Raw genomic sequence first — 24,435 nt, forward strand, 5'->3', positions numbered from 1 at the left:
CACTCCACCCGTACCTCGAAATCTGCCGGAACTCCGTAACAAAGTTAAAGCAGCATGGGATAGACTACCACAGGACTTCATTAAGAACCTGTACGATTCGTTACCAAGACGATTAGCATGTTGTATTCGGAATAATGGCGGCCATACCCCATACTGAATGTTACCCATTTTGTGTATGTTGTTCAATAAATTTTGCTTATATCGTTCTCATTTTCTAATCATTTACTCTTCCATATACACTTAACATACCTTCCAAATGTCATTGTATTCTAAGACTTCCTTCATGGTGCAACTTTTTTTTTTTTGTCTTAGAGTGTATAATACTTTGAATCTCTCTTTGCATTTTACTGTTTTTTTCCCCTCTATCTCTCTATTTCAAATTTATTTCGACGACATATACCTTTTTCTCCACTTAGAAATGATTTTCAGGACAACATTTTTCATCAAAAAAAAAAAAAAAAAAAAAAACATATGGGAATGTTTCGGTAATTCCTATCCTATTTATTTATGTGTTTTTATTTTTTTTAACTGCAGAATCATGAAGCATGGTTTTGTATAACCAGGGCCGCTGAGAGACAAGGAGTGCAACATGTTAGTTTAGTCGCTATTATTTCACATGTTCATTTATAATTTCTATTTTATTTTTTTTAAACAACGAAGAGTTTTCCTTTTTCTTCGTTAATTGCATTGCTAAAATGAAATTGTCGGCCACACTTCTGAAAAACGGGGGGGGGGGGGGATTGCTTCGGCGACAGCCCTGAAGAGTACGCGGAAAAAGTATTATTAATGCATCTATTTCTTGTTGAATGAGTTTAAATATTTTTTCTTTCCAAAATTCAAAAATTTACATGTTCTAAAGAAAAAGAAACCTTCTGGGAAAAAAAAATCCCCCCCTCCAAAAATTTTGATGGCGCAATTATCTTCCCTGTGGACACCCCTGGCCAATGACATACACACACACACAGAGAGAGAGACACAAACTAAATAAATAAATGGAATAAAATATAAATAGAATAAAATAGAATAAAATAAAATAAATAATGTAAATTAAAAATAAATCAGTAGATAAATTTAAATAAATAAATTTTAAAAAACTTATAAATTCAACCAAAAATTTAGATGGCGCAACTTGTGCCATAATTCCGCTCTGGGGCCACCCCAGGGCTCCCAAAGCTACATGTTGCAATGCAATGACCCCCCTCCCCCCTATTAACGGAAAACAGCCTCACAGTTTTTGGCAGCTGAGTTAGCGAAATTGCTTAAATCATAGGATCGGTGATTTAACAACAATATTCTTAGAAATCCTCATGATCAGAAATAGATTCAAAATTAGCCCAACCATCAATTAAACAGACCACTTACGAAACTTTCTGGAACTATCTTCATGACTTCTGCCATAGACACCAGAAAGAACTGTGAAGCTTCATTTTCATCAGTACCAGCAGGAATATGCATAACTATTTCATAACTCTTGGATATAAATGCTTCTATCACTCCAAGTAATTCCTTATCAACGTATCCCACAATCATGTCTTCCACTATCAAAGCTTCAATCCTCTGGGGCTACAAAATGAATCAAAATTGCCTAGTAAATTTAGGTCAAAAATAGGGTTGATGCACCACAAATTTATAATTAGCTGTATTTTTCAGGATTAGTTCCTGAACATGTGTAGAACGAATTCTGAAAAGTCCCCTAGGTTTCCATGTGAGCTTCTATCCAAAATGACGGATCAAAGATGGCCGCCTAGTTGAACAAAAACTTTTAAATCGTTTTTGTTGACATGGGAAAATGCAAAAAGAAATGAAAATTACTAAACGAAGAATTACAAGCATAGCATATAATGACATCCTGGCTGCGAAATGCCTTTTTTCTTCTTCTTTTTTTCCCCTTTTCATTTTTTTTTCGATGTCATAAAAACTCTTGAACCTGTGAAGTTTTATGGTGTAAACCGCAAATTCATACGATAATTTGTTGGTTTTCTATAAATTTTTTAAATGTGTCAAGGACTTTTTGGACGCCCTGTATATTTTGGTGATATTTGACATGCAAGGAAATGCTTTATTTTGACAAGGCTGAACTGGATCCGGTAACTTAAATGTTTTACTGGTAAGCCTCATTTTGGGAGAAGAAGAAACGAAAAAGTGTTTAACAATGAACGTTATCGACTGAAGTTTAGGGTTAATCAGCTGAAGTTAGGGTTGAAATTTCAACTGTCAAAACATCACCAAACAGGTAATTGCTTCGTTCAAATGTAGAAGCGAAGCAAGTTTTACCCGTCATACCGTGACAGGCGATTTTCTAGTCAAAAATAATTTTCATTTTTATTGCAGGTAGAACTTTTTCAGAATGTTGCACTCAAAATACACTACTGAAGTAAAAAGAAGGGCTCAACAACAAAGGCAGACATGAAAAAGAGTTTCATTCGTCAAAAGAATTGAGAAATATTGGCATAGGGCAAAGAAAATAATAAATAAATAAAAGTGTCATTTTATGCGTCTTTACAAAAATTACTTCGTCAAATCGAGTGTCATGAAAAATTACATTTTTTAGAGCAGTTTTGATGCTGACTATTCCTCCCATGCTGTGACCGATTAGTATTGCCTTCTTGATTTTATTTTCATCCATGAAGTTCAAGATATCATCTACCAGGACATCGAAAGTGAAAATATCTGACCACTCACCATCTCCGTGATTTCGTTGGTCAACAACATATGCCTGTAAAATGACAATAATCTTGTGTTAAGCGAAATTTCTCAAAATGATACTACAAAGAAAAATTAATTACAATACGAAACACTATTATAATATAAAAATTATATCACGAATCATTAAACTTTTGTTTCACAAAATGCAGAACTCTAAAGATGAATAATCTAAACTTATTTTGATGGAACCTCAAAGTATTAAAAATAGTACCCTAACTTCGTATTTTCAAGGAAATGATTAAATAAGCACGAAAAGTGATCAATATTCTGCAACAATCATAAATTAAGAAGAGTATGACTTTTTTTTCAGCATACTTAACCAATTAAAACAGGTGTGTCAACAGGAGGGGGGGGGGAGGTCATTATGGCGCAAGTTTTATGACATATTCTTTTGGGGGAAGGGGTTGGATTTTAAAATTTGTTCTTTTATCCATATATTTAATTTATTTATTGTTTTTTTTATTATTTTTTTATTTTATTCTGTTTACATTTTAGTTCATTTATTTATTTAGTTTGTTTGTGTATGTCATTGGCGTAGCACAGAACTTTTCTAATAAAATAATAATAATAATAATACTAATAGTTTAAAATAAATGAATAAATAACAAATGTAAAAAATAAATGAAATAAAAAACGAGAGCTAAAAAATAAAAAAAGAAAAGAGGGTTAAGAAAAATTTAGGGAGGGGCAGGGGTGACGGGTGAATATTCGCAATTGAACTTGGGAAGAGATGGGCATTTCTTTCTATTTTTAAAAACAGAAAGAAAATATAAAGGGTTAAAATTGTTGTTTACTAACGGCTTAAGGTGGTAGCAGAGCGTCTGAAAAATAGTAAAAACAAGTTTATCAACGACCATTATGGGTTTAATCAACAAATCAGTATGAAACTCGCCAAAAATATGAAATTTCGGGTCCAAGTATCCCCGGTTTGCGGTATATCACGTGCCAGAGGAATCCACAAGGGAAGGGTGATGACGGCGTTGGCATTTTATGAGGTGTCTTGGGAGGTTTTATTCTTTTATTTTTTGTAGGGAACTTCGTACTGGGAAGGAGGAGGGGGGGGGGAGCTACATCTTATTTGCGGGAAGTGTGCCATCGGTATTGCTCATCGGTATTACCCTTGCATATGCCGATTTTCATTCAAATGTTCCTTCTTAATATATATATATATATATATATATATATATATATATATATATATATATATATATATATATATATATATATATATATATTGTTACAAATCCTGTAAATAGTAATTATTGTAGTAACGTAACCTGTAAATAGTTTCCCGTAATGAATATACAACCCCTTAACATATGGCTCAAGTATACAACCCCCTATTCTTTTTTTTCTTATTTCATTCACTGATTTTATCAATGGAAGTGTAGTTGTAGAACGTCGTAGCATTTTCTGGAATATTTGAGAGATTTCTTTTCGGTATATATAAGCCGTTAGCGATGGATAAACAGTTTAGTTTCGATTGTGGATTTCGAACTGAGAGTGTGTATTTGCTCTGTTTATAGCGAGGCATTTCGCTGTGTTGTTTTCGTATTTGGAAGTAAATACGTGTGTAAACGTTGAGTTTACGGTGTTGTGTGATAAATGCTTAATTGCTGATGAATAATTTATCAGTTGTTGAAGATCTTTCCTGTACATAGTGTAAATAAATTTCCTGTGTTTTTATCAAGAACTGTGTTTCATTTCAAAAAAGTGGAAGTCGCACCGAGTCCGTTACAATTTGGCGCCCAACGTGGGGCTTCTTCTGGACTTTCTTGGAGTAAGTGTGACTTTGGACATTTTTTCATAAAGACTTTTTTTTTTTGAATTTGGACTTTAATTTTATGGTGATTACTCGCGCAATGGATGAACAATTAAAACAACTTCTTGATGCAATCAACTCTGTTAAAAATGATATGGCGGCTAATCAAGAACAAATAAAAAATGATATGGCGGCTAATCAAGAACAATTAAAAAGTGATCTGACTGCAAGTATGTTGGCAAATCAAGACCAGTTAAAAAGCGATTTAACGGTGCTGAAAAAGGACTTAACGTCTAACCAAGAAGAAATTAAAAACGACCTTATTTCGGTAAAGACTGTGATGGAAAATAAATTTAATGACATAGAGCATCGAGTTGATGCTATTGAAGAAAAATTTAATACCGTTGAAAGCCGATTCAATGCTGTAGAAAATAAATTTGAAGATGAAGATAGAAGATTTCATCTACTTAAAGAAGAGATCTTTAAGGACGTGGAAAGGAGATTGGCGACCGCGGAAAGCAGCTCTGTACAGTTTGGCTCTCCCACATCGGTTGCTCGACCGTCCATTAAACTTGCCACATTTGATGGGAAAACTTCATGGCAGGTTTACAAAACTCAATTCATGATAGTGGCGGAAGCGAACGGATGGGACTCTGCTACCAAGGCCTGTCATCTTGCAGCATCCCTGAGAGGTGACGCAGCGGACATTCTCCAGACCCTTCCGGACAGCCAGCGCCTGGATTTCGCCGCCCTCACATCTGCGTTGGAGCTTCGCTTCGGTGAGAAGTGCCAGAAAGATTTCAGCCGACTCCAGTTGAAGTCCCGTTTCCAGAAAACCGGGGAAACCTGCAAGAGCTAGCGGCGGACGTCGAGAGATTGTCTCATCTTGCTTTTTGTGACTGTCCTGCGGATGTTCGAGACAACCTGGCACTCAACTACTACATCGACGGGGTTCGAGATCCGGAAATCCAGAAAGCTCTACGGATGGCGGATGTCAAAGACCTGAGTTCTGCTGTTGTGTATGCGATGAAGTTAGAGGCCACCCAGCAAGCAACCCGCAAGGATCGCCATTCAATCCGCGGCGTGAAAACTGATGAGCCTGATCCGGTTTCGTCACGCTTTGCTGAACTGGAAAAGCAAATAAAAGAAATTGCAGGAATCCTCAAAAGGACTTCGGCTCCCAAGGACCATAATGGACAATCACTTAAGTGCTGGAAATGTGGTGGCGAGGGTCACTTACGAAGAAACTGTGAAGCTCGTCAAGAAACCAGAGGGAAGAGCACCTCTCCCTCGCAGGTCCAGGAAAACTAAGCCATGGCAATCTCGCGGGGCGGAGGTCGCCAAATTGGAATGAGCCCCATCTTAAAGTTTTCCAGATTTCATCGACGAGTGGCGGCAGTAATGGACTGTTTGTTTACGCATATGTAAACGGGTTTCCATGCGAACTGATTATTGACACTGGAGCCAATGTTACGATCATTAGAACAGATGTGGCTCGTCAATTTGGACTCAACATTCTGTGGACGCCGCCCTGCGTTACCCTCCAAACTGTGACAGGTGACAAGATCGAGATTGAAGGTAAAGTGAACTTAGAAATTGTGTTTGGAAATGCCATTAACCATCATACCGCATTCGTTGCTGCTATCATAGACCCCTTCATTCTCGGATTGGACTTTTTAAAGAAGTATGACTTCAACCTCGACTTCAAGACTAACGAGCTGCACTCGACGAGAGAAGACATAGCAGTCTTTCCCGCAGAAAGTGATGTAAAATCCGCTCATCAAATAATTGCCCAAACAGATTTATCAATTCCCTCAAGGTCAGAATCATTAATACCCGGCTCCATTGAAGAAAGCAATAGTTTTAGATTTGGACTCATTGAATACCCCAACTTAAGCAATAACCCAAAAGGAGTGCTGGTAGCATCTACGCTTGTGGACCTTTCTAAGGATGTAATTCCTGTGAGAGTCGCCAACGTGAGTGAAAGGCCAAGGAATATCCAGAAAAGCGAAGTGTTAGCAACTTGTACTCCCGTAAACTGCATCATTAGAAGAATCAATTCCCCCGAGACTGTGTCTTCTGAGTCCTTGACATCGAAGTTAATTGGGAGTGCACCCTTATCGAAGGATCAAAGAACTGCTGCGGAACAATTAGTGGACGACTTCAAGCATCTGTTTTCATCTACATCGGAGGATGTTGGCCGTACGAATTTAACGCAGCATAGGATTTACACTGGAGAACACCCCCCTATTAAACAGCATCCAAGACGACTACCGTTCGCTAAGAAGGAAGAGGTTGAAACCCTTCTGAAAGAGATGAAGGAGAATGATGTAATCGAACCGTCATCCAGTCCTTGGGCCTCTCCCATCGTCTTGGTCCGAAAGAAAGATGGCTCCACCAGATTTTGTGTCGATTACCGACGACTGAATGAAATCACCAAGAAAGACAGTTACCCTCTTCCACGGATAGACGACACCTTGGACACTCTTTCCGGACACAAGTGGTTTTCGACCCTGGACTTGAAGAGCGGCTACTGGCAGGTTGAGATACACCCTGATGACCGAGAGAAGACAGCGTTTACAACTGGACAAGGCTTATGGCAGTTCAAAGTGATGCCCTTCGGCCTCTGCAATGCACCAGCTACGTTCGAGCGTCTTATGGAGACAGTGTTAAGAGGACTCTCTTACGAATCCTGTCTGGTCTACTTAGACGATATCATCATCGTGGGACGCAGCTTCGAAGAACATCTGGCAAATCTTAGGAAGGTGCTGCAAAAGCTTAAGGAAGCCAATCTGAAGTTAAGTCCGTCCAAATGTAATTTGTTCCGCCGGGAAGTGAACTATCTTGATCACATCATCTCTTCTGAGGGTGTGCAAACCGATCCAGAGAAGGTATCTGCGGTCAAGAGTTGGAGTCGTCCCGAAAACATCCATCAGCTGCGAAGTTTCCTGGGGCTCTGCACGTACTATAGGAAGTTTGTGAAGGGTTTTTCCAACATTGCACGACCTTTGCATAAGCTGACGGAGAGCAAGCAAAAGTTTGAATGGTCCAAAGAATGCGAAGATGCATTTCTACGACTGAAGGAGGCTTTAACATCAACGCCTATCCTCGCCTATCCTCAGCCTGAAAAACCCTTCATCCTGGACACTGATGCGAGCAACGAGAGCATCGGAGCTGTTTTATCCCAAGAAATTGACGGAAATGAACATGTCATCGCTTACTGGAGCAAATGCTTATCAAAGTCGGAGCGAAATTACTGCGTCACCAGAAAGGAGTTACTGGCCATAGTGAAAGCTGTAGAACACTTCCATCATTACCTCTACGGCCGAAAATTTCTGCTTCGGACAGATCATGCCTCATTAACTTGGCTTTTGAACTTCAAAAATCCGGAAGGCCAGATAGCCAGATGGATACAGCGGCTCCAGGAATATGACATGGAGATCAAGCATCGAAAAGGGTTATCTCACGGGAATGCTGACGCTTTATCAAGGAGACCCTGTCCTGAGAACTGCCACTATTGTTCCCGAATCGAGAAACAGTATGGAACGACTAGCTCTACCGCCTATCAGGTGACAGTGACTCCAATATCATCAGAACCTGATCCATGGAGTGACGACCAAGTTCGAAAAGATCAACTTGAAGACCCCGACATAAAACCAATTTTGGAGTTCATGGAAAGTGACAGTCGGCGACCTAGCTGGCAGGACGTTTCCATCTTCAGTCCTGCAACAAAAAGATACTGGGCTTTATGGAACTCGCTCCATTTACGGAACGGCGTGCTACACCGAAAATGGGAATCTGACGACGGCAAAACATCTAGGTGGCAGTTACTACTTCCCCGATCAAGGATTTCAGATGTTCTGAAAGAAATACATAGTAGTGCGACTGGAGGACATTTTGGTGTCTTGAAAACCCGCAATAAAGTTCGGGAGCGCTTCTTCTGGAGCAAGGCGAAGGATGACGTGGAGAAGTGGTGCCATTCTTGTGACGCCTGTTCTGCTCGTAAAGGACCGAAGAAAAGAAGCAGAGGGAAGCTACATCTGTACAACGTTGGAGCTCCTTTCGAACGAATTGGGATCGACATCCTGGGTCCTCTACCAAGAACTGCTGATGGGAACAAATACATTCTTGTTTCCATCGACTACTTCACCAAATGGCCGGAAGCATATCCCATTCCAGATCAAGAGGCTACCACCGTAGCAGAGACTCTAGTCCAACATTGGATCTCGAGATATGGAACATCTTTGCAGATTCATTCCGATCAAGGGAGGAATTTCATCTCTGCTGTGTTTAAGGGCCTATGTCAAATTCTTGGAATTGAGAAAACTAGGACAACACCACTACATCCACAATCGGACGGCATGGTGGAGAGATTTAACCGCACAATCCTGAATAATCTCTCACTTATGGTATCCAGAAATCAACAGGATTGGGACAAGAAGCTACCTTTGTTCCTGCTGGCCTACCGCAGTGCTGTCCACGAGACTACCGGATTTGCCCCATCTCAGATGCTCTTCGGACGAGAGCTTCGGCTACCTTGTGATCTCGTCTTCGGTCGTCCTCCGGATGCGCCTTCATCGCCTGAGGAGTACATCCAGGATCTCCAGGCCCGGTTGGAAGACGTTCATAACTTCGCACGAGAGCGAATCAACATCGCGGCGGAGAAGATGAAGACCAGATACGACACAAGGTCTACTGGACATGAATTCAACGAAGGCGACAAGGTTTGGTTATGGAATCCCATCCGACGGAAAGGTCTGTCACCCAAATTGCAGTCGCATTGGGATGGACCCTACAAAGTCCTTAACCGACTAAATGACGTCGTAGTGAGGATCCAAAAATCACCTAATGCAAAACCTAGGGTTGTACATTATGATCGGTTAGCCCCATACTATGGCCATAGTTCATGAGTATTACGTAAACAACCATGGTTGATAACATAAAAGTTGTAGATAATTTTTGCTTTTATTGTTTAGTAATATTTCTTGTTATTATTGTGTTTTCTGTATCTGTTAGTTATTATTTAATGTGTGTAATTGGGAACTTGTGATAGAAGTTTGGCACCCTTTCTGGGGATTGTACTGCCCGGGACGTGCAGTCCTTAGGAAGGGGGCAATGTTACAAATCCTGTAAATAGTAATTATTGTAGTAACGTAACCTGTAAATAGTTTCCCGTAATGAATATACAACCCCTTAACATATGGCTCAAGTATACAACCCCCTATTCTTTTTTTTCTTATTTCATTCACTGATTTTATCAATGGAAGTGTAGTTGTAGAACGTCGTAGCATTTTCTGGAATATTTGAGAGATTTCTTTTCGGTATATATAAGCCGTTAGCGATGGATAAACAGTTTAGTTTCGATTGAGGATTTCGAACTGAGAGAGTGTATTTGCTCTGTTTATAGCGAGGCATTTCGCTGTGTTGTTTTCGTATTTGGAAGTAAATACGCGTGTAAACGTTGAGTTTACGGTGTTGTGTGATAATTGCTTAATTGCTGATGAATAATTTAGCAGTTGTTGAAGATCTTTCCTGTACATAGTGTAAATAAATTTCCTGTGTTTTTATCAAGAACTGTGTTTCATTTCAAGAAAGTGGAAGTCGCACCGAGTCCGTTACAATATATATATTATATATATATATATATATACTGAGCCGGCACTGATTAAAAGGGCAAAGTATTTTTCTCAGATTTTCAGCTGGTATCTAGCATGAGTTGAATATTTTTGTTGTCATATTTTAGTTATGTTGGGTTACCGAGCTTAGTTTGAAAAAAAAAAAAGTATACAACAGCTTCCACCCATAGACGCCTCCAAGGGGCTCACCAGGTGGGCGATACTCCCCAGCTTAGAAAAAAAGTAGAAAACGAAATGAAATATTCAAGGAAGTGCGTGAATGGAATATTCAAGGAAATGCCTGGAAACGAGCAGTAATGCGTGTTTAATTGCAAAATCCGTTTTGCATCGTTGCTTTAAAAAAAAAAAAAAATCTATTGAGTAACACGAAACAAGCAAAATGTTCTTCGTTTATGGTTTACTTAATTTCTTATCTTAGTTAGCTTAGAAACGCTTCTTTCCGCACGATTTTTCGAAATTGCTCTTGTGCACTTCACTTGGCACCTTCTTCTGTGTATTCTAAGCATCTCGGATAGATTCCTAGTACAGTGGAAACCCGAGATAAAGTTCGGCTCACTACTATGTTTTAACATTAGCAGAACAACTCTTAACTTATAATAAGTAGGGGACTGTGGGGCAAAGTGAAATAGTTAAGATGACTAAGCTTTTTCAAAATAAACAAATTGAAAATTTGTTTTGAAAATTTCAGTGCTTGAAGAAAGAACATTGTATTTTATAATGAAACTTGAATTGAAGCATTATTTCATATTTCTGACAGTAAAATTTTGCCTACAAGCAGAAAAGTGGAAAATGTTTACTTTTTTTATGGGCAAAGTGAAAAATGAAATATTTTTTGATTGAAATATTTTCTATTAGGTTTTAAAAAAAATAATGAGCTATTCAAAGAGTAATTGAATAGATGAAAAGATAATGAAACAATAAACTAATAAATAAATAAATAAATAAATCGATACATGAGGAAAAATAATGAATGGATAAGAAAATAAGCGAATGAATGATGAAGGAATTTAAATGAATGCGTAAGTGATTTAGTTAAATGATTAAATGGGTAAACGAAGTGAACTAGTTCATTTTGCCCCGCATGCACTTGACTAAAATTGCTAAAAATATTAAAAACACAAATAACGTAAATATTAACTAAATAAATACTGCACCGAGAATTGGAAGGTCTCAATTAATATTTAAAATGTTAATAGTAAGAACTTTATCAGTTGATAATAACAAAATAATTTTTGACTTACAGCAAAATATTACAATTTGAGTATCCATATTTAATAAATAAATAAATTACTTTTAAATTAAAAAAAAACCGCCTTCAAAAAATACACAGGAACTAAAAAGCAAAAAACAAACTGATTACATTTAAATTCTAATTCCTACCAAAACATAGAAATGAAATTTATTGTACAATTCCAGTTCAAAAATCAACTGAACACCGAATTATAAAATAAACACTGATTTAAATTACTATACGATGAATTATTTTAAATACCTAACTAATTATATACGATCTCTTAATTTTTAATAACCTTTTGAAGCCGAGGTCTCCTTTAAACTACTACCTAACGTAACTGAATAGGTTTAGTTTTAAAGACTAATTTCGCGTATGGTTAAATTAGTGTTTAATTCAGGATTCAGTGGGTTGTCAGTTACGTTATGTAGTTGTTTATAGGAGACCCAGACTTCAAAAGGTTATTAAAAATTAAGAGATCATATATAATTAGTTAGGTATTTAAAATAATTCATCGTATGGTAACTTAAATCAGTGTTAATTTTATTATTCGGTGTTTAGTTGATTTTTTTACTGGAATTGTAAAATAAATTTCATTTCTATGTTTTGGTAGGAAATAGAATGTAAGTGTAATCAGTTTGTTTTTTGCTTTTTAGTTCCTGTGTATTTTTTGAAGGCGGTTTGTTTTAATTTAAAAGTAATTTATTTTTTGCTTTTTAGTGGTGTAAATAACACGGCGAGCGTCTCGGAGACTTCCGACGACTGTAAAGAAAGACTTTTTCAAATGCGTAACTATGTACAAAAAAAATTGTCTTCATCATTTGTTCAACTTTATCAAAGTTTGCTTTCCGAAAGCAATGCTCGAGTCACTAAAATAAAAAAAATAAAAAAAAAAGAAATAAAAAAAAAAAAAAAACGAAATCGCTTTAAGTTTAAATTTGTTAAATTGTAAATTTTAGAATTGTAATATTGTAAATTGTAATTTATGTTTCACAATTAGTGTCATGTAACTCGTGATAAAAGTCGCGTGTTTCTTCACATGGCCCCACAATAGATGAAGATTAAAAATTCCACTAGAATGAATTTTATGTTTGCTTCAGAGAATCCTTAATTCAAAATTTTCATTATCATTACTCTTAATAATATATATTTTTAGTACTTTCTTTAACTATAGGTAAAGAAAGTATAAACCTTTGTTTTATGGCCTTTGTTTATCAATGGGTTTTATATTTAATCGTTTGTGAGGGAAATTGCATGAAATTTATTGTTTTACCCTTAACTTTTCCCTAAAGAACAAATAGGGTAAATCAAAGATTTGGAACCTAAGTTAGACCACCCCTAAACAAAACAACCACAGAAAAAAAAGCATACAAACCGGTTCACTAAGTGAGACGATATACAAACTTAATAAAGTACAAATCGATTTAAATGCGAGTATGATATTTGAAGAGTTCCCTTAATTGCATCAAACCTGAACTTGATTAACATTAGACCGCCGAGGAACTATGCTGTTTTAAACAAAAAAAAAAAAGACTTCCTTATCGGTACAGGCATGGGCGTTCACAGAAATTTTGGAGCCCGTCACAAATGACTTTTCCGGGCCCCTATCCATATTGTTTACCCCGATATTTCACCGTTAGTTACAAAAATAATGGGCCCCCTCCAGACTAGAGCCAGGACCAACAGATGTACCTCCCCCCTCCCTGTGCACGCCCCTGGGTACAGGTGTCTTCGAGTATTGATGGAACATTGTACAAAGAAAAAACAAATCCAACGAGTTCAGAACCTCCTCCTTTTTTTGAAGCCTGCTAATTAATGTAACCCTAATTTCAAATTGAACTGGCGGCATCGTAAGTTCGAAATAGTAAATCTAGAATATTGGTCAAACTTCAGAAATCATACACAGTTATAATGTATATTATTAAAGAATATAAATTAAATCGTGGGGGAGGGGTGTTCTGTATTCAATTCCCCCTCAATCAAACACTAAATATATTTAAAAATTGGAATATTAAATAAAGAACTTTATATTTTAGTGCCTAAATAAAGTTATTAATTAGAAAATAAAATATTAAGGTAATTGATTCAACTATTAAAGTAGCAAAATATATTTAATTTACTGCTTTGCAACGCAGTAATAAATACATTAGTAACACCTATAATAAAAAATTACCATGCAGCGCAGCGTTGAGAAAATTAATCATCCATGTGCCGCGAGAATTAAATATCGTTCAAGAGAAAGCCAAAACCTTAGGTGTGAAAATACACCGATCACAGCAACACCACGTGATCATGACGTATGAAATTAAAAGTTTCTTGGATTTCTCCGGGACCCCTTATCAGATCCAGACCAAATTGCAATGGGACCATCTGGGAAGTACACCCTTCCAAACAATTTTTTTTTTTCAAATCGGTCCAGTAGTGTTGGAATAATTCGAAAACACACATAAAAAAGCCGCAATACCAAATCATAACCTCCTTTTTCGAAGTCGGTTAAAAATTACTTGCATTATTTGTATCTTATGTTGTGGTTTTCAGAGGAAATTTTTTCTTGCCTGGAATAGATTACATATATTACTGCATAGTTAAAACATTACTAGGTAAGTGGCACCAAAAGCAGAGTAAATATTTCACCATTTCACTTGCCACGCTATTTCACTTTGCCCCATATTCGCCTAAATATGAATGACTGTTTCTTTCTGTAAGAAATATTTCAACCTCAAAAAATACTAACGCGTCGTAGAAAGCGATTTCAGAGTAATTTTTAACGTGTAGTCCAAAAAGTCAGTGCCCCTGCATATAGACAAGACGTTCTTCTTCTACAGCAGCGCTTCAGCCTGGTGCAGGCCAAGGATTTCTCTGTCTGCATCCTCCAGGCGGTACGACTTTCTACTAAGTTTCTTAACCTATTTATTCTTAAAATCTTCAAATCTTTTTCTACACTGTCCAACCACCTTGTAGCTGGTCTCCCTCTTCTTCTAGTACATTCAGTTTTCGAAAAGGATAGTTTTTTAATTGGTTCCAAATCTGACCGTAGAAAAATGTGCCCCAGCCGTCTTATTCTGTTGGATTTAATAACTCTCAAGATATCAGTTGTCCACCAGAGTTCCCCAAACTGCTTTATTCCGTGGACCTCCAGTCAATGTTTTCTGCCTTTCGTGGTCCCCGCACCTAAGGTTAGTTCCAAAATTACTTACGCAGTGTATGTTTACATTCGAGCTTCTATAAACAAAGTGAACTGATTGGTTAAGTTTGTCTCACAGTGTTCTTAGCAGGCCGTGGTTTCCCTATCTGTAAGGCATCGGGCTCGTGACCGGAGGGTCCCGGGCTCGATTCAAGCTGGTCGAAGATATACCGTCTTCATTAATGGTGTCTGAGGATGTTAGATATGCTTGTAGTCACACCTCCAAGTGAAATGATACCTCTGGAGTGCTGGACCAGGGATTTCTCGGTTTCTCGTCTGGATCAAAAATTTAGAGCTGTCTTCATGGTCCCATCCAATTAGTTAAACCACGAATAGTGGTAGGTACGGGGGACCCTGGAGTGAAAAGTGTTCTAGGCGCAGATAGATATTGAATTCAGACGAACTAAACAAAACTTTTTTCCTGAAAAGAGAGAGAGAGAGAGAGATCCAACTTTGAAACATCATTTTAAAACTTATTTTGAGTAGTTCGTTTTCTGTCAAGTAAAGCATCGTTTTACGATTCTGTCACGCGTATTCGATTCTGTCACGTAAAACATCGTTTTACGTGAGAGAATCGAATATTTACGTGACGTCTGTCACGTAAAACATTTTTTTTTACATAAGTGAGCATGTATTATGTAAGTACATAGTTAAAAATTGTGTTTGGTTCACTATAGCATTTATAGAATGTGAAAATTTTAGTGGAATTTGTCTTAATGGGACCCAAGCTCATGGAACCTCATTTTCATCTCACGCACCCCCCCTCCCCCCAGTTCCTTCCTCCGTTGACAAGGACCCTTTGGAGACCGGCGCGGACCCATCGAGGTCTATGTGGACCACTTTGGAAACTACTGATCTAAACTGACAAGTTTTAAAATATATACAGTGGAAAAGAAAAAAAAATCTGCGACGTATCTTAGAATTCAATTGATTTTTTGAAAAATTGCTTAAGTTGACTGAAATTCAAAGTTAGTTACCAATAGTTTTAAACATCAATATTCATTAGATGAAGTAATTTTGTTTTAATGTCATTCTTTATCATTATTAAACATTATCATCACTTTACATTTTTTTCCTTTTTTTTTTTAATCTTCAAACAGAAAATTAGTACGTACGCCATTTTTAATCTTGATGCGACGAAATGAAAATTCAACAAAAATTTCAAACTAATCATTCAAATTTCATAAAACGTAAGAAATAATAAATGTAGAATGGAAAAACTGTCTTTTTAGATTTGAAATTGAACTCAGAACTTACCCTTCTTTTTGACATATTTGCAACTGTTTGCGGAACTGTCTCCCATAATTCTTTACACGCTGTTATTCCATGAAGAAAGATAATCGGAGATGCTTTGTCATCTGCTCCATTTTCTGGCTCAGCAACATAAAAAGCAAGTTTTATCGGAGCTGCCCTAAAAAAAAGATTGATTCAATTTATTGAGAAAATAAATTGAATTGGCTTGGCATTTCTGCATTTACTTAAGCAGCTCAATGTTCCTTTTTTTATGTGATTAAGAGTTTTTTGCAATGTCGCTCTGCTGACCACACTTTAGGAAACGTCACGTAGAGTATAGCTTTAGAGAAAGGCTGTCCTCAAGGATCTGTGATGGGACCTTTCGTGTGGAACACCATTATGAACGATTTGCTTCGTATTCTCTCAAACTTTCAAAATGTTTACAAAATTGCCTTTGCTGACGATTTGCTTATTATTGTCCAGAGCAAAGAGTTTAATGATGCTTGTGTTTTATCTCAAGACATTCTCAGTCAAGTGTCTGAATTACATAAGTTGGCTTTTAATTCTTCAAAATCTAAAGTTATGGTGATACATAAAAAGTCTGGGCCAGATCAGAGCATTAACTTAACTATTGGTAATGAAGCAATTGAAGGAGCCCGGCAGATTAAGTATTTAGGGGTAGTTCTTGATCACAAATTGCACTGGAAACAACATATTTCTTACGTCTCCAGCAAATGTGAAAGGTTCTTCTCGGCTTACTTCGAATTTCTAAAAACAAATGTGATCTTAAAACTGATGTTCTCAAGCTTATTTATAAGCAAGGTATTGTTCCAATTGTTTTTACGCTTCAAGAGCTTGGAGAAGGTCTTTATATAAGAAAGTAAATTGTAAGCTTCTAAGGAGAATCCAAAGAAGATTTCTGCGTATTATCCGAGGATATCGAACTGTCAGTTACGAGGCAGCCTTTGCAATTTCTGGTCTTTAGATTTGCTTATATTGAACAATATTCAAGTTAAAGATGACTGTATAAAAACTAACGTTTACGACACCTGGATGGGAAACTTCCACTTTCATGTTTGCCTCACCCTTCATGTAGGAAACCTGTTTCGCTTATTACATATGGAAATGTTGATTTTCAGGACTATAAATTTATTTGCTTTACAGACGGTAGCAAGTTAGAGGGAAGAGTTGGCCTTGCCTTTGTTGTCTATGAGGATGGAGTGCAGAAAATTGTAGTCCAGCACCGAATACGGGATGAATGTTCTGTTTTCCAGGCTGAACTCGTAAGTCTAAATCTAGCTGTGAAGTGGATTCAGGATTATAGTCATGAGAATTCGGTGCACAAGTTTCTTGTTTGTAGCGATTCACTTTCCTCCCTCCTTCTCTTGCGTGACTTGGCTACTTCTGAGAGACTTGCAGTTGAAGTTCAGTCCATTTTGCATGGTCTTGATGGAGCTACTGAGATTCATTTTTACTATGTTCGAGGCCACAGTGGTAATTATAGGAATGAGAGAGCGGATGGACTAGCTAAGGAGGCAACTTGTTTTGATGTTACTTTGGCGATGTCTGTGCCGCTTTCTCATTGGAAATACAGTGCGAGGGAAAAACTGTTACGGATTGGAATGCGGAATATCTTGCCTCATCGAAAGCGTCATGGACAAAGAGATTTTTCCCCACTATTTTTCATCGCTTGAAGTGCAATGTTTTTTTCCTTCGACTTCCTGTTAATCCAGGTTAACAGGAAGTCGTTCCCCCATCGTTCCCCCTTCCTGTTAACTGGACATGGTAGCTTCAATAGCTACTTGTTCCGCTTTATGTTGATAAATAGTGATATTTGCTTTTGTGGTGAAGCCAAGGGGGATATTGAACATTGTCTGATGAGCTGCAAGCTGCAACGTGAGGCCAGATATTCCTTCAATGAACGTTTATATTGTCCTGTTGTTGGCATCCTGTTCTTTCAGATCTCGTAATATGTTCAGAGAGACTTGAACATGAACATATGACTGCTTCTGGAACGCCTGGAGCTTAGAGCTCCTAAATTCCCTGTATAATAATTATAGTAGAAAGTTTAAAAAATAAAAAAGGCTAAAAATTTTAAAGATAGAAAAATAAAAGGAAATGAGTGGATAGGCCAATCAGAGGAGATGATGGCTCCTCTCACCCTGGTGGCGAAATCCCGTGTAAGAATGGGGGTCAGTCGAAAATAGGAAGCTGAGGCGACAACAGAGAGCAATTTTCTCCGCGATCGCCCCAGTCCTGTAGAAAAGCTTCAATAAAGGTCGGGTCAGGTGGCGCTAGAGGAAAATATCATAATACATGACTCGCCCGTTTTTCCCGAATGGCAGAGCACCCCTACACTTCAATCAGTTCATTAATAAAAATTAACTTGCCCATTTCCGGTCAGGGGAAATAAAACTGCCAGTCCTAAGATGTTAGTAAGACTGCCAATACAAGTATAGGAATGGATAGCCGGTCCTAGGATAGTTGGCAATACTAGTATAGTAAGTTCAGGGGAGAAGAACTCCCTTCCGTTGTTTAAAAATTAGGTAGCTATTGTGGGTAACTGAAGAAAAATGGCAAGAATTAAAAAAAGAAATTAATTATGGGGAGTGATGGCGAGAATTGCCCTCGGTCTTCGCCTGTTAGCTGGGTCACTGTGGTCATATGACTCAATTTCGTCCAATAAATCATTATTGACGGTGTGTAATTTTGGAAAGAAATTTTGACTGAGTTTCGAAATGTAGAAAGGTAACCGGTGAATACCCAGCTCTCTATGAATGGCTTCATTACGAATGTACCAGGGTGCGTTTACTATATCGCGAAGAGCTTTATTTTGTTGTATTGTACTTTTTCGGAGATTGCCTACTGAGGTTGTGCTTTCCCAAACAGGGCAAGCACAGGTGAATTTTGGCTTCAAATACGCCTTGTAGATCAATAGTTTATTGTCAATTGAGAGCATTAATCTCCTTAAGATCAAAGGTTGGAGGATCATTTTTCTTTTTTCTTTTTTTTTTTTGAATGAATTCTTGTTGGATGTTTAAGATATGAGTGCTAAAAAGGAGTCTATACATTAGAAATGACGTTCCAGTAGTGATTTCTGAAGTGAACTGAAGAGGAACATTGCTAAACGCAAACTAAAACTGTTAACTGAAACGCGAACTTTCAAATCCAAACCAAAACTAAATAATTTACTTGTGTTCCGCGTTCGCGTCCATATTGTAAAACAGCCAGTCTCTCTCGAACTACCGTAGTGTGTAGATATGTAATGTAACGTTAGCTAATAAATTATTTAATTTCTTTATTAGTTAAATTATTACAGAGCAGTGACTACATAAAGCGTGTAACAATGACAACACTACACAATTAAAGGAAATATAAAATGATTATAAAGAGAAGACTCAACGTGAACAACAGATGAACAAATGAAGGTAAACTCTTTGCTTATCTATCATCATCTTGTTTTATTTATATTGATTTCATATAAATGGATAATTATTATTAGAATGGCCTACCGATTTATAACAGATTATGAGACTGAAGCGCTCTCTCGCTCGGATCTCATTTAAAGGCAAAAGCTAATTAATAAATTTAAACTAAATTTATTATAATATCCAAGCATATCTAATAAAAGTCAGAAAAACGGTATAATTAAAATGGCTTCTTCTTCAAAAGAAAGCTTTACAATTAATAAATTAAATCAAAACAATTATGCCGTGTGGAAATTCAAAGCTGAAATGCTTTTCATTAAAGAAGATTTGTATGACCATATAATCGGTAATCCACCGAACCTTCTAAATGAAGCTTGGACTAAAAAAGATTAAAAAGCAAGAGCGTTAATAAATTTATTGATGATAAACAAATAGTTCACGTAAAAAATAAAGTCACTGCTCGAAGTACTTGGGAGGCGTTAAAAAAGATCCACGAACGATCTAATTTATCAAACAAACTTTATTTGCTGAGAAAATTATACAGCACAAAATTAGAAGAGGGTGGTAATATGAATAACCATATTATTAAAATTCTTGAGATCACTGATAAGCTCAAAGCTATTGGTGAAGATATCAAAGATTTCCATTTATCTGCTCTCTTATTATGCTCCTTACCCTCAAGTTATGATACAATTATTACAGCATTGGAAGCACGGCCAGAAGAAGAATTAAACTTAAATTTTATGCAGGGTAAATTAACAGACGAATATAACAAAAGAATTGAAAATTCCGCTTCAATTATTGAAAGCCCTCACAAAGCAAATAATACAAATAAAAGGAAAAATTACCCGAAACGTGAGAATAAAAAATTCTGTACATATTGTCACAAGAAAAATCACGAGAAATTTGAGTGCTGGCATTTAAAAAAAAACAAAGTAACTATCAGACAAATAATACCAAAAGCAATGAAAAATGCCAAAATAATTCATCGCTTTGTTTCGAGACAAATAGAATTCCGAAATCAAACGCTTATAGTGAAGCGAGTTTCGACGACCCACTTTCAAAAGAAGAAAAATATAAAACCTCAAGTAGGGATCTGGCTTACCTCTCCTCAGACAAGATCCAGAGGCACAGGTTTTAGTGGATTCTGCTTGCAGTTCGCATATATTTAATGACAAGGGTTTATTTACTGAAATGAATAATGTTCACAGCTCGGTAACTGTTGCGAATGGTGACTCATTAAGCTCCTATGGAATTGTAAGCGTCAAACTTAAAACGAGGATTTCGGATGGGAACACTTGTAACATAACACTTAAAGATGTTCTATACGTTCCAGATCTTGAAATTAATTTAATGTCAGTAAGCAAAGCAACATTCAATGGTTGCACTGTAACATTTGAAAAGGAACGTTGCAAATTAACCCCTTCAGTCGGAATCATGAAATATTGGACCAAAAATGTTGATATTTGGTACACAGTGTACTATGGTAAAGGGTATCGTATAGACAAAATTTTGAGTTTGTAGGAGAAGAATTAAAAGAGTTATGGCACGTCCAATATTCAAACTTATATTTTTGAAATCAATATTTCATATACAAAAACGATAAAATACCAAACAAACTTCATTATAAAATGTTCTACAAACAATTATAAAACATAATATAAGCGTTTGAAACGATTAATTAAAGATTATATATTTAAAAAAAAACAGGAAAAAAACCTCGCTTTTCAGATGAAAATCCATGGTTGGAAAAATGAGTCACTCTCTATCTCTCAATCCTTATATGTCAGTGTTGTCAATCCCAAAATGAAAAATTATTTCAGATTATAATAAACAGAATGTAAAGAGTCAACTACAAAAAAAAAATCAACTAATTAAATCAATTATTAAATGATTAGCAGCTTTTAAAGTGGTTGTCTGGTATACCGGACACCAGGTCTGAAGGGGTTAACATATGAAGGGGAAACTTTTCTCGAAGGAAAATTAAAGCAAAATCTTAATGAAGTAACCTTAGATAATTCTAAAGATGAATATTTTGCTAACCTAACTCATCAGTGCAATAAGAAATATTGCATTGAACTTTGGCACAAGAGATTGGGACACAAAAACTACAATTCAATTAAAGAATTAGCATCGAAGAAATTTACAACGGGATTAGAATTAGAAAATTGTGCACACAATTTTTTTATATAAAACTTGCATCAAATCAAAATTAACAGATGCACCTTACCCTAAGCAAACACATCATAAATCAAAACAAATTCTCGAGTTAATTCATTCTGATTTATCGGGCCCATTAAAGACACCAACTATTGGAGAAAAAATATATTTTCTTACTTTCATAGATGATTTTAGTAGGTTTAAAATCATATACTTACTATCTAAAACGAGCGAAGTGCTAACAAAATTAAAGGAATATATCGCTATGACAAAAAATAATTTTGGGCGAAATTTACAATCTTTAAAATCAGACAATGGTGGAGAATATATAAATCAAGAGATTGAAAATTTCTTAAAAGAAAATGGTATTCAGCATCAATTAACTGTACCGTATTGCTCTTCTCAAAACGGAGTTGCAGAAAGAAAAAATCGAAGTTTTGTTGAAATGACACGGTGTTTACTGTCCCAAGCAAATTTACATCAGAAATTTTGGGGTGATGCAATAAACACAGTCACCTACCTTCAAAATCGGCTCCTCACAAAAGCTAAAGAAAAAACTCCCTATGAACTGTGGACAAATAATAAACCCGATCTATCCAATATAAAAATATTTGGATGTAAAGCGTATGCGTATATTAATACAACTAAGCGAGGAAAGCTAGATGACACAGCTATTCAAGGTATTTTCGTGGGATATGATAACAGATGTAAAGGATACAGAATTTATGCTGAAGGAAAAAATATAATCAAAGTTTGCACTGTAAAATTTATTGAAAATGAAAATTCAAATATGAAGATCAAAGATTATTCAAGCCTTAATTTACTTGAAAATAATGAAAACACTGCTGCACGAAAATGTACAAAAGCAGGGGGAAAGTCTGGAGAAATAAAAATCGATATGCAAGAAGATAACGAGTATTCAGATGATGAGGAAACAACTGAGCAACTGCGAAGATCAGGAAGAACAAATACAGGAAAACCTCCTGACAGTGTTGCTCACACTACAAATATACAAAAAAAAAAAAAAAAAAACCCGAAAAACTGGAAAGAGTTAGAAGATATTAAAAACCCATATGAAAAGGCAAAATGGCTTGAAGCTGTAGAAGATGAAATAAAATCCATTAACAAAAATAACACTTATGAATTAGTTAATCCTCCTTAAGGAAAGAAAATAATTGGATGCAAGTGGGTTTTTAAAGCAAAATACAACTCTAAAGGAATTGTAGAAAAGCTTTGAGTACGACTCGTTGCTCAAGGTTTTTCACAGAAGTTTGGACAGGATTTTGATCAAACATTTGCACCAACTGTTGCATACACAACAATAAGAACTTTCCTAACCAACGCAGTGCACAAAAACCTGAAAATAAACCATATAGATGGGAAAACAGCATTTCTTCACGGAGATTTGGAAGAAGAAGTTTACATGTGTCAGCCAGAAGGGTATATAAAACCAGGTGAAGAAAATAAAGTTTACAAATTGAATAAGGCCATATATGGTTTGAGACAAGCAGCCGGAGCTTGGAATTTGAAAGTTGCTGATTTCTCACAAAAACAAGAGGTAATAATACAGTGTACATTATTGTGTATGTAGATGATAAACTAATAGCAGGAGAATAAAAAGACATAAGTAACATAATTGAAGAATTGGAAAAGGAACTTGAGATAAAAAACTTAGGTTTCGTAAATCATTACCTAGGAATAAACATAGAAATAACAAAAGAGGGAAACATGATGTTAAATCAAAGAAACAAAATACAAGAAATAATAGAAAAAATTGATCTTGAAAATGCAAAACCTTGCTATTCATCAATGGAACCGAGTTATCTAAAACTAAATGATGAAGAAAATTTACTCCCGGATAATAAAAAATATCGACAAGCAGTAAGAATACTGTTATACATAGCAACAGTCACTAGACCTGACATATCTGCCTCTGTAAACATCCTCAGCCGAAGGAATGAAGAACCCAGACAGAAGGCTTGGGAAGCAGTTAAGAGAGTCATAAGATACTTAAAAACAAGTACAGAATAAAGTTGATTATGAAGAAAGAGATGAATCCAACAACAACCTATGCTGATGCAGACTGGGCAAGAGACATATCTGATAGAAAATCAACCAGTGGAAATCTCTTTAAACTTGGTAACGTTCCTATTCAATGGATCACCAAGAAACAAAATTCAGTCGCTCTTTCATCTGTTGAGGCAGAATATATTGACAGAATATATACAGAAATTGTTCGAAACTGAAGTTCCAAAATCGAAATTTGACACAATTTTGAATGATGTTAGAGTGAAGTGAATTCAGCACTCTTCCGCGAACATTTTCAGCGACTGAAGTCCCTAAACCTAAGTTTTAGATAATCTTGGAGCATATTGGGGGAGTGGGGGGGGGATCAGGACATTGGCATGAGAGGGAAGGGGAGGGGGGTTACTGCATCCCCGTAGCTGTACTCCTAAATTCGTCATCGCTCTCAGATATTAATGCTAGTCTAAAATGATGTTATTTTTCCCCTATGTATTTTTATTTTTAAACTATGCAATGATACATTTTTAAATCTGGAGATAATGTCGCGACCCACAGGTTGGGAACCCCTGTCTTAAAGAAAACTAATGGTTAGTAGTCAAATACATCATATTAACTGTTATGCGGTTTGCTTCAGTTTTTAACAGTAGACTAGCTGCGTCGGCCGACTTTGCACGGTGCACGTCGAAAATAAGTTATGTCTGATGACGTGTGTTCAACAATCAAGCTTGAACGAAAAAAAAAAAAAATCAGTAAAATTTTGCTGCAGATTGCGGAAAAATAACCAAAAGTAAACATTTTAAATTCCCCGATTACAAGAAAAGCCTTTAAAACGAAAGCATACATTTTATTTGTTCATATTCGAGAAGCAAAAACGGCAACATATCTTTAGTCTCAATGATTTTTTCACCGCTACAAATTTTAATAAAAGCATTGTTGCGGAAAGTTGAGATGAAGCACTAAATAATGATTTGAATGGAGGAAAGGTTTCGAAAAATAGGGATTTTATGTCGAAATCTAAATGTCATAATTAGTAGTTTTTAATTGATATCTCCGCTAATTATTATCGGAGG

General features: G+C 36.3%; 1 protein-coding gene across 1 annotated transcript in view; it reads right to left on the reverse strand.

Moving 5' to 3' along the window:
* The window catches only part of LOC129232236 (protein ABHD11-like), a 41,018-nt gene extending 23,797 nt beyond the window's left edge, over nucleotides 1-17,221 (reverse strand). Inside the window, exons 1-4 of the mRNA XM_054866451.1 lie at nucleotides 17,121-17,221; nucleotides 15,777-15,930; nucleotides 2,543-2,716; nucleotides 1,363-1,563 (exon numbers count right to left, since the gene is read on the reverse strand). Of these exons, the coding sequence (XP_054722426.1) occupies nucleotides 1,363-1,563; nucleotides 2,543-2,716; nucleotides 15,777-15,930; nucleotides 17,121-17,221 (630 nt within the window). The remainder of the gene's footprint in view (nucleotides 1-1,362; nucleotides 1,564-2,542; nucleotides 2,717-15,776; nucleotides 15,931-17,120) is intronic.
* Nucleotides 17,222-24,435: the final 7,214 nt, after the last annotated feature.

The sequence above is a fragment of the Uloborus diversus genome, unplaced genomic scaffold (genome assembly GCF_026930045.1).
Source record: "Uloborus diversus isolate 005 unplaced genomic scaffold, Udiv.v.3.1 scaffold_111, whole genome shotgun sequence".
NCBI lineage: Eukaryota > Metazoa > Arthropoda > Arachnida > Araneae > Uloboridae > Uloborus > Uloborus diversus.